This window comes from Varanus komodoensis, unplaced genomic scaffold (assembly GCF_004798865.1).
Source record: "Varanus komodoensis strain SLA01 unplaced genomic scaffold, ASM479886v1 scaffold206, whole genome shotgun sequence".
Lineage (NCBI taxonomy): Eukaryota > Metazoa > Chordata > Lepidosauria > Squamata > Varanidae > Varanus > Varanus komodoensis.
Genome location: NW_025335581.1, coordinates 71,097 through 82,639, shown reverse-complemented (window position 1 = coordinate 82,639; position 11,543 = coordinate 71,097). Strand labels below are relative to the sequence as shown.

The 11,543-nt window shown below is 47.8% G+C and overlaps 1 protein-coding gene across 1 annotated transcript in view; it reads right to left on the bottom strand.

Annotated features, from left to right (window-relative positions):
* Positions 1–831: 831 nt before the first annotated feature.
* Positions 832–11,543, bottom strand: part of LOC123023286 (alpha-2-macroglobulin-like) — a 34,547-nt gene continuing 23,835 nt past the window's right edge. The window contains 5 exon segments of the mRNA XM_044429781.1: positions 832–1,252; positions 2,058–2,099; positions 2,996–3,098; positions 4,619–4,687; positions 6,579–6,669. Of these exon segments, the coding sequence (XP_044285716.1) occupies positions 1,227–1,252; positions 2,058–2,099; positions 2,996–3,098; positions 4,619–4,687; positions 6,579–6,669 (331 nt within the window). The 3' untranslated portion in view covers positions 832–1,226.

The following is an 11,543-nucleotide window of genomic DNA, read 5'->3' as shown; positions in this document are numbered from 1 at the left end:
TTCATTTAAAACATTTATATCCCATCCAATATCAAGGATCTCAGCTCCAGCTGCCATTTCTGAAACCAATCTAAAGTGCTGACATGAATCTTTTAAAGCCTTGTAAATAGTTTGGAATCAAGAAACTTGGAGAACTGCTTTGCTTGCTCATCACTGAGTTGGTGACTTTTTGGTAGTGGTCCCACATCTCTGAAATGAACTTCTGTTGGGGAAGTGGGAGTTCATCCTCTCCTTTCTTCAGAGGTCTTCCAGAAAGATCTGAGGCCTCACCTATTTTCACTGGCCTTTTCTGAATGTGGGTGTTAGTTGTAATCAGTGTTTTTCTCAATTATTTAAATATTGTTTCAGACTGTTTATAGCACTTTGTCAGCTGCGTTTAAAAGTAGAGGAAAGGTTCTCTTATCCACTACTTTCTTTACCTGAAGTTCTAGTCCCCACTTAGCCATGGAGCCAACTGGATGACTGAGTCACAGACTCTCAGCCTAACCTACCTCACAGGGCTGTTGTTGTGGGGATAAAATGTGGAGCAGGAGGAAGTATAAGCCACTTTGAGTTCTTTAAAAGAAAAATGGAGGGCTACGCATCTAATAAACAAATAATAAATTATAATAAAGAACTCACCCCTTTGCTTTAAAACTACTCAACATATCCAGTGTGGCTTTCATTCTTGCTGCCGGCCTAGCAAATTTGGCCCTACCTCTGGGTTAGAGTCTGACCAGAAAAAAACCAGAAATCATAAGACAAAATAGTTTTTTCAGAAAGAGTTTCTTCCAACTCCCCCAAACTGCTAGCAGTTAGAAATACACTTGAGACACATATAGGGACAGAAAACACATTTTACTTTTTAATCCTACCAGACAGAAGAAACAGTCATACAGAAGAATCTCTCTTTTTTCTGGCCTCTGGTGAAAGGATGCATAGGCAATAATTTCAGGAATTCTGACAAACTTTTGCTCACATTATTCTGTTCTTCCAAATCTCTTCGCCTGGTTATTCTCAATACAGATGGAGCCACGGAGTTTGGGATGTACAAAGCTATGGAGCAAATTTGGGAATAAGTGGAAGGGACCAGAAGCCATTGTTCAGTTGCTAAAGCTTGGGGAGAAAAATTATTCTCTTCAGTGTGTGTTCATTTCTTAGATTTATCACTCACTAATTAACAACTGGTTAGATTAATTTCTGCTTTCCATGGAAAGAAACCACAATGGAAAAAAAATCTTCATTCTTCATGCGCTCCCCAGTTTAGTTTCATCTGCAGTGGAGAAAAGAGTATTAAAAAAACCCCACTCCCTTAAGGCCTATTTTAGTTATGTACCATCCATCCATCAGTTGAAGCTCTCTGGACAGTTTACAAGACAACACCTAATGCCATGAAGCAGAGTAAGTAGCAAAACCTAATGCAAATTTTTAAATGGAGCACAGAAGAAATCCTAAGGGGAAAACAAAAACAAGATAAAAGCCCTCAGCAATGCAAAACTCTGAAAAAATGTACTATTTTCATTTTGGTTCTGCCAATACCTGAAGCTGCCTGGGTGGGTCACAACAATTCATGACAGGGCAAACAACCAGAAATAATAACATACAATATAAAAATTCCAGAATACAAAAAACAAAACTTCTTAAACAGATTAAAACAACGGAAGTAAAAAATACTGACTATATTAAAAAGACTACTGATATAAATGTCCCATCCCAGGTCGGTAAGCACCATGACATTCCTGGGAGTGGAGGGCAGAATGAACCTGGCAACAAAAAGATGACAGGGTTGGCACCAGGTGGGCCTCCATGGGGAGATCATTCTCTAATCAGGGGCCTCCACTGGGAAGGCCTCTTCCTGTGTTGCCACCCTCTGAGCCTCCCTTGGAAGTACCCTCCCAAGGAATGCCTGAGATGTCAATTGTAGTGCACAGGTATATTTATAGATATAAATATTAAGGGATTATGGGCAATCCCATGGAAGAGCAACACAAGCCTGGAGTAGCCCCCTTCCTGCCCCAATTCTCTAGCAACCTGCAGTATTGGAATTCTGTGGGGAACATATTTTGGTCATACTGTACCTGTACTGCAGGGGGCGCTGTACGCAGCAACTGCCTTTTCATCTGGAAATACAAAATGGGGCAGGGGGAGATGGGAGAAAGAGAGTCAGGAACAGATGTGGTATTTCCCCAACTCTGCCTCCTGCAGCTTCCTCCTCCACCACCATCTGTTTGCCCATGTCTTTTTGAATTTTGTCTTAAAGGAGCAGTTTGCACACCTTTCTCTGCCTCACCTATTCAGCGTCTCTCTCCGGCTCTTCCCACTTCCCCTCTGTCTATGCTTGTGTTTCTCAGTGGCTGGGATCAGACTGCGGGGCATCTTCGTGTCACCCCCTCCACCTTACCTGTGCCCACATCATTTTTGCACAGTGCTTTCAATCTTCTGCAAGCCCATGTCGATTCGTGTTTTCTCAAAGGGGTGGGCTTTACAATCTCTCAGTCTCTCCCAGTGTCTCTCTTTCACTGTTTCTCTTTGTTTCTCTGTGTTTTTGTCTACCTGTCTTTCTGTCTTTCTCTGAGTACCTTTTTTGGTATGTGTGCGTGTGGTTCTTTCTCTCGAGTGTGTCTTTGCCTGATTCTCTCTGTGTGTTTGTGTTGGTTTTTCTCTCTCTTCTTCTGTGCAGCTTTCTCTATCCATCAGTTGGTCTCTCTCTCCCTCCGTTGCTCCTTCTCTAGGAGCCTTTTGCTGTGTGTCTCCTTCCATCCTTCCCACCTGCCTGCCTTCCTTCCTCAGTCTGTCTTTCCCTGTCTGTCTCTCCATCCTTCTCTCTCTCTCCCTCCATGTGTAAGTGCCCCCCTTCCTGTATTTGTCAATGCCATTTTTATTTTTCCTAAATGGCTTCAGGAGTTAACTGACAGTTGGGATGATGATGGTGGTGGTGGTGAACATACAATCCTTATTTATTAACGAATATTATTAGCGATGATTCTGAGGTCTGCCATGAGCATCCCTTTCTCACCAGGTTCATAGTAATCGTAGACCGTCACGAAGGCAGGTTTCAGGCCCTGCACTGGCACCTCCTGCTCCACCATGAAGGAGTAGTGCTGAGTCACACTGGTCACCTGTGGACAAGCATTTGGAGTCAGCTGGGATCTCACTGGGCAAGTCCTCCCAGGGTCAGGCAAGTCATCTCTCAGGGACACTCTAAAGGGTTAGAGGAGGTGCCCTCCAAGCTCCTTTCCAATGCATGTGCCTTTCCAACCTGGGGCCTTCCAGGCCTCTTGGACCTCAACTCCCATCAGCCACAGTCAGCTTGGTCAAGGGTCAGAAATCCTGGGAGCTGTCAAAACAGCTGGGAGACACCAGGCTGGGGAAAGTCATTCTGGGACAGGAGTGAAAGCAAACAGAATATTTATTATTTCATTGAAAATGTTCATACTGACAACTTTCCATAAAATATGCCTGGGGACAGAAAAATCTTGGTAAGAGAAGCAAATCCTATAAAGCCATTGTTGCCTAATGATTCAAATTCAAAATCTAATTTGAAGTCTGGGTCTAACCATCCCAATCCATGGCCTTAGTCAATCCAATCCTATTCTTACTTATTTAGGAATTTATTAAGTGCCTTTTATTGGATGTTCATGAGCCACCACCCATGGTACTGCTGTTCTGCTTGTGAACTTTCCAGAGGCACCAGGTTGGCCACTGTAGGAACACACTGCTGAGAAGGCCATAACTCAGTGGCAGAGCACATGGTGTGTAGACAGGAGGTCTCAGGTGTGATTCTCCAGGTACAGCTGGAAAAGTGTGCCTGAAATCTGTGGAGCTGCTACTCACGCTGTCCCTCAGCCCCCAGATCTTCTCATTTGCAGGACAGTCTAACAAGGATGAGGTACAGGTCCCTTCTTGGGGGTGAGCTTATTCTAGGCCATCTGAACTTAGAGGGTGTAGCCCTGTCAGCATCCTCCAGTCGAGAAGATGAGTCCCTGGCAGAACCTTCATTTCCACCATCCTTTTAGAAGTTTCAGGAGAGGGACATTTAACGGTCCAGTCAGGGGCAGAGCTGACCATGCAACTGGTCTTGCCCTGCATGAAGCTACAGTTGGCTTTGGCTACCTGCTGAGACAACATCCTTCTAAAGCCTCAGTAGCATGGAGTTCTAGCCAGGTGCCCCGAACTGGACACAGCACTCCAGATTAGACCTAACCAGTGCTGAGTAGAGGGGAATTTGTCCTTCACATGATTTGGAAGTGATGCAGCCTAAGAAGCGTTTGGCCTTTTTGCAGCCACATCAAATGGTTGAGTCATATCCAGCTTGTCATCTACAACAATTCCAGGATCCTTCTCACTTGCAGTATTGTTGAGCCAAGCATTCCCCATCTTGTAACAGTGCAGTAGGTTTCTTTTTGCTAAGTGTAGAACTTGGCATTTGTCCCTATTGAATTTCATTCACTTGTTTTCAGGCCAGTGCTCCAATTTATTAAGATCACTTTAAATCTTCTTTCTGTCTTCCAGCGTATTAGCACTCCTACCCAGTTTTGGAAAGGAGGAAGGTGGAAAACAGCCTCAACTCACGGTGCCCAATGGCCCTCCAAAAGGAACCATTCTCTCATCTTCCCTCTTGGCCCCCACCCACACTCACCTCTTCCAAATACAGCAGGACACGATCGGTGCTCACTTCAGTTCGCTTCACTTGCCCTTGCTTTTGTAGCTGGAGGGGGCAAAGTGGAGACAGATTCACTGTTACTGAGCAATGATATCCATGTAGGGACATGCATCTAGAAACCGAACTGGGCTGATCTGGACAAATTTGGGAGATGTCCAAATTAGGGGTGTGTGTGCTTTGGGGTTGGGAATCCATCAGATTCTCTTTGCTCAGCTCTCCGGATTCTGGTCCACCTTGATGCAGCCCTGAGCCCAACTTCCTGGTGAGCCCCACGCAATGTGCAAAGCATTGTCCCGTGTCATGCAGCTGCCTTTGTTTGTGCTGCTGCATGTGACACGGGACGCAGTTGCTGATTCTGTAAAGGTCACTCTGTGAGTGCTCACTGACTGCCTTTCAGTTTGCCTCACTTTCTAAGACTGGACTGAGAATGGAGGAAGTCCAAGAATGCTACAGAATGGACAGATTCTACTGGCAGGAGAGAGACGGAGTCTCCCCAGCTCTAGTCTGAATTGAAGTGTGGCTCTCACTTGGCTGAAGATTTGGAATCTGGAGGGAAACGAGTCTCCAAAAATTGGTCTATTTTAAGGAAAACACCTGGAGAGGGAGAAGGTGGCAGCAGGAGCCAGCTAGAGGAGTCTTAATTTTCTTACTCCTTCTTGTGCCATCAAAGGCAGGAGTCTTGGCTCAGGTAGAGCTCCTGCTTCCCATGGGAAAAGTCCCAGGTTTGGTCCCCAGGCAGAGGAAGGGATGGAATGAACCTGTTGAGATCTGTCCCTCCAAGCACTCAAGGGCTTCTACTGGTGCTCAACTTGGTCTTCCAAAGAAACTGAGCCAAGAGGAAGTCCACACATGCTCATTGAGCCTTTGGCTGGCATGGAAGAGAGTAGTGGCCCATGCAGCAGTCAAGGGTGTGTGTGTGGCTGCTCTCCTGGAAGCTTTTTGTTTGTTTGTTTATTTATTTATTATAACATTTTTATGCCACCCCATTCGCCAAAGCCTCGGGGCGGCTTACAACAATAAATTAGATTCACATAAATAAAAATTAAAATATATACACTAGAATAAAATAAGCCGCCCTGGCCAGATAAAATTCAATAATATTAACATTTAAAATGCTGCTTAAATAAAAAGGTCTTCGCCTGGCGCCGAAAAACAAATAACAACGGCGCCAGGAGGACCTCTCTGGGGAGCACGTTCCATAACTTGTTGTGGGGTACCTGCCAAGAAAGCAGCCCTTGTGACTGGTAGAAGCACCTGCTTGCTCACTGCACTGGAGAAGGCCACATGTGTGTTGCTACAGGTTGTGGGGGAGCCCTGTGACAGAGTACCCTGCAACTGGCCTTTCTCAGTGCACGGAGAGGCTACTGTGGGGCATGGGCACGTGCTGCTGGTGCCACGCATGTGGCAAGGGGAGTACTGGGCACACACCCCAGCTGCCATTCCTGGCAGCCAATCTTCTTCCCAGCTCAATTCCTGCTGAGCACTCCATGAAAGTGAACTGGAGTCGGGGAAGCCAAAACAAGGAAACCTGGTGGATTTTCTGCACAAGGCAGATTCCTCGCACATTCCTAGGTAGGGACAGAAAGAAATCCCTCCTGAAACCCTGGACAGCCAGTGCAAATCAGCAGCAACAATGCCAGGCAGGATGGGTCCAGGATCTGCCTCCACAGAAGGCAGCTTCCTGTGTTCAGATTGACTCCTGCCCTTTATTCAGACTCATGAGGACTAGAATCTTACTCTGTTTTTTTGGAGAAGGACAATAACACCATGGTTGGGTGCTTGCTTTGCATGCCAGAGGTTCCAGGTTCAACCCTCAACACCTCCAGGTAGGGCTGGAAAAAATTCTGCCTAGAAATCTAGAGATCTACTGCCATTTAGTGCTGGCAATGCTAGGCTAAAGTGGGACCATGGCCTGATGCACAGACAGAACTGTTACCTTCTGCACAGATGATTTCACTGGGATGAATCCTGACAGCATCTTAACATCGACAATCACCATATTGGAGTTTGCACGCTGGCCAGTATAGCTGCAAGACAAGGAGGGAAAGGAAGTCACTGTCAGCATCCAGGGTGTGGGCAGCTGGGTATCGGATTGGGGCACGAGGACCCAGACAACCGATACAGTACAAGGCCCTATTCCAAATCACAGGCAAGCAGTCCAGAAGTTGAGGCCGCTAACTGAAGGACAAGGTAAGTCTGTCTGAATGGCAAAGAGCAGCCAAAGCCAGTCAGGAGTCAAAAACCAGAGAGACAAGCCAAGGAGAAGCAGGCACCAGGCACGGGAACAGAAGCTGAGCAGGGTCCAGAAATGGAGGCAGGAGCAAGGTGGCAGGCAGCGTTTCCAGAAAGAGGCTCCAGAAGGGACAGAACACTCCAGCAACATCAAAAACCTTCATTGCTGAGGCAGCATCTGGAGGGAAGAGCAGGTTCTTATATAGCTCTTCCCTCAGGGCTCGCAGGTGATGCTCAGCCCAGGTGGCCATGACTGACTGTGGGCCCAGTCCTGCAACCACCAGTGCTGCTATTCTGGGCCCTGGACAGAAGAGGAAGCCTGGTGCTGCCTCAGAACCTAAGTCACAAGCTGGAACCCTAACCCAGCACTTTACCCCCAAATCACCAACCCATCAGAACCAATCCAGCTGCTGAGTCTCCAGCAATGCAGCGGGGAGGCCGAGGGTTGGGAATCTGTCTTTTGGGGTCTGCCTCTCCAGTAGCTGCGGGCTTCCCCTTGTGGTTGGCTGGTCCTGCAAAGCGAGCAGAGCCAAGAGGAAGTCTGTGGATGCACCCAAAGCCCCTGTTGTGCAACTGGCAACTTCACGCATCCGCTGCCAGCGTGTGCGCCATGTGCCATTCCTGACAACCAACCTTCTTCCCTGCCTGGAGCTGCTGGCAGTGGCAACAGTATGGAAGAGGCATGCTTGGAACACGTGTGGCAAGCACCACTCCCGGCAACCAAACTGTGTTGGTACTGACGCTTCATTTGGGGCTCCATTCCTTTCAAGTGACCCCCAAAAGCTGGGCGCACTCCTCAGGAACTTGGTCTCTGCAAAGAGGCAGAAAAGCCAGCCCAGGGAGTCCAACAGATTCACACCCACAGATTCCTTGCACATGCTGAGAGAGCAACCTTTTCACACTTCCTTGTATTGCTGCCGTGGGGAAGTCACACTTTGGCAGGGGAGACTCTTTAATGGGCTTGCTGTGTGGATAAGGAGAAATAAAGATGGCAGAGCACAGTTCTGCTCCAGAGTGGGCTACCCAGGAGAAGGTGCCGACTCCTTTACCAGCGGGGCTCCTCATCCATTGCAGCTTTTCTTCTGAGCTTCACAGGACCTTCATGGTGGCGAACTTAGCTTGGGGATGGAATTCAGCACTGTGGATAGCTCCTTCAAAGAAACGTTGTGATGCCTGAGGACACAGGAGTCACCGAGGTCTCCTAGCAGAGGTGATGCTGCCCACCAACTTCAGTTGGCTTTAGCAGGGGATGGGACAAATTCCTGGACAATCAGGATCTTGGTGGCAACTTGCCGCTAGCTGGGATGGTTATTTATATTACCTCTGCAGCTGCATTTGCTGGAGAGCCACAGTTGGTGCCCACATCCTGCTCAGTGACGGTTTCTTAGAGAGATCTAGTTGGTTATTGCAGGAAAACAGATAAGGGTCCAAATAGAGCCATGCTGTGGTCCAGGGATGGGAAGCTTCTGGCCCTGTGGGGTTCCCTAGGAGGCCATGGCCCCTTTCTTGGCCATATCCCTTTTCCCTATGTGCTGATAACTGTGTGTTTTCCCAGCTTTTGAAAGGTTCCGCTCTCCATTCTTAAAAGTCGCTCCCAAGGCTTGCTTAAGGCAGCAAGAGCTCTAAGTTAGAAAGGAACGGTATTTAATGTACTTTTGGTTGTGCCTTTTCACCACACCCTTCTCTGGAATGAGGACCCCAAGAATTTCTCCAATGTAGAATTTGGTCCCTGGGATGAAGGAGGCTCAATGCCCCCATTATAAATGGATCATAGTGATGATGATGATGATGTGGGAGGGGGAACTTTTAAGCATCCTTAAGTGTAAAAGCAGGTTGCTTACCTGTAACTGATGTTCTTCGAGAGGCCATCTGTGCAGTCACACATATGGGTGCTGCGCCTGCACAGTGCCTTTGGCTGGAAGATTACAAGCTAACGGTTTATTTTGGCGGGAAAAAGTTCCGCTCCCCCTCCCCCACAGCCTATAAAGAGCGGAGCGTCCACCATTTTGTTCAGTCTTTGACGACCGAACGGATGCCCTCTTGTGGAAAAAATGACTTGTAAATGAGTTCTACTGTGAACAGTATCGGTACCAAGAGAACAATGAATATCGGTACCAAGAAACAATGATAACATTCAATAACGACAGAGGTCCACTCACCGACACCAAGCGGGGCCGGTGGGTGGGTTGTGTGACTGCACAGATGGCCACTTGAAGAACATCAGTTACAGGTAAGCAACCTGCTTTTCTTCGTCGTGGCCTCTGTGCATCACACATATGGGTAGATTAACAAGCTTACCATAACGGAGGAGGGAAGGTGTCCTCAACGAAGAACAGATGAAAGAACGGCTCTGCCGAAGGAACAATCTTGTCGAACGCAGACATCTAAGCTGTAATGTTTGGCGAAAGTGCAAGGATTCACCCAAGTAGCAGCTCTACATACATCATCCATCGGTATTCCTGATGCGAAGGCCGATGAGGTAGCCACAGCCCTAGTCGAATGGCCTCGAGGGGTAGTGGGCAAGTTGATATTGGCCAGTTGGTAAGACAGGGTGATGGTATGAACTATCCACTTAGAAAGTCTCTGCGGAGTGACAGGGGTACCTTGGCCCCTGGTAGCATATTTAATGAAAAGTCTATGTGAATGTCGGATAGACTCAGTCCTGGATCTGTAGAATGCTAAACAATGTCGAACGTCAAGTGAATGTAATGTCCTTTCTAACGGAGTAGACGGAGCCAGAAAAAAGGCAGGTAAAATAATATCTTGCCCCATGTGAAAGGGTGTGGATACCTTAGGCAGAAAAGATGGATCGAGCTGCAGGACAACCTTTTATCTATGAAAATTGAGATAAGGTGGGTCTACGCGCAAAGCGCAGAGTTCACTGGCCCTCTGGGCTGAGGTAACCGCAACTAGGAATGCTGTCTTCCATGAGACAAGACGTAAATCGACTGTGGCCAACGGTTCAAAAGGAGCTCTCGTAAGCGCTTGCAGAACAACAGAGAGACTCCAGGTGGGCATTACTGGTCTGATTGACAAATTCAGATTATAAAGCCCCTTCAAAAACCTTTTAATAGTAGGTTGGGAGAAAATAGACGAACTGTCCACCATACCCTGATGATAGGTGATGGCTGCCGTATATACTTTAATCGAAGATGGTTTCAGTCCAGAGTGGCGTAATTCCAGGAGGAACTGAAGAATTTGAGGAATTGACGATGTAAATGGAGAGAATGAATGAGAGTCAGCAAAGGTGGAGAAACGCTTCCATTTAGCTTCGTAAGACCTCTGTGTAGAAGGCTTTAAAGCGGAGTCCAATATGTATTGAATGTCCGGGTGAAAGGCTGTTGGATTCGATGGCACAGTAGTCGGATCTGACAGTGCTGGTGCAGTGCCGTCCCCAGCGGATTCGGAGGTTGCAACTGTATTGGGTTCGAAAGTAGAGTTCGAACCTTTTGAAGTAGTTGTCAGTGTAGACGTAACGAGGACAGTAGTGGATTTGAAGGTCAGATTCGAACCCCTTGGAGTAGTGACTGATAGAGAGGTAGTGAAGTCAGCTATCAGATTCGCCACGCTGTTAGTTTTAATGATAATATATCTGGGTGACAAAGTGCGCCATCTTTCTGGGTTATCAAGAACGGGAGCGGTGGAAGATGTAGGTATTCTCCATGAGAAATGTCCAGCAGCATGGAAAACCAAGGTTGGCGTGGCCACCAAGGAGTAATTAGTATCCCTGTGGCCTGATCGCAAATGATCTTCGCTATGACTCTCATCACCAGCGGAATCAGTGGAAAGGCGTAGAAATTCAGATTGTTCCATGGAATCATGAAGGCGTCCCCTAGGGATTCGTATCCGATTCCTGCTCTCAAGCAGAAAGTCGCACACACCTTGTTCTGTTGTGTGGCGAACAAGTCCACGTCGGGGAACCCCCAGCGATGGAAAAGATTGTCGTGTGTCTGGGGGTCCAGTTCCCATTCGTGAGAGATGAGCATGCGCCTGCTGAGAAGATCTGCTTCCACGTTGTCCGTACCGGCCAGATGGACTGCTATTTTCGTAATATCTCTCGAAATGCACCAGTCCCATAGAAAGTCTGGCCAGGGTTGGAGACTTCGTTCCGCCTTGCTTGTTCAGATAAAAAATGTTGAAGAACATCTTCGGAAGAGCGTAGGGCTTTGAACACGACCAACAATTCCAGGAAGTTGATATGCTTCGTGGATTCTTGACGAGTCCACGTGCCTTGAGTATACAGGCCGGAGCATATCGCTCCCCAGCCTAGAAGAGATGCGTTGGTACCGACTGTAATCGATGGGCCTCGGGACCTGAAGGGGACCCCAACAGTCAGATTGGTCGGGTTCGACCACCATATTAGCGAATGGAGGACCGAGGATGGGACTCGAAGGAGTTTCGACGGTGGATCCCTCTGTGGGTGGAACACTTTGTTGAAAAACAGCTGCAACGGACGGAGTCACAGTCTGGCGTGTGGCACCACTGCAACGGCGGAAGCCATATGTCATAGAAGTCTCTGGATGGACTTCGCCGGAACCAATCTGTCTCGTCGCATTTGATGAACATGGCAAGCGAGAGTCAGTTGTCTGTCCCGAGGGAGGAACGCCTTTTCCAACGTCGAATCCAAGTGGGCTCCGATGAATGTAAGCTTCTGTACCGGAAGGAGAGA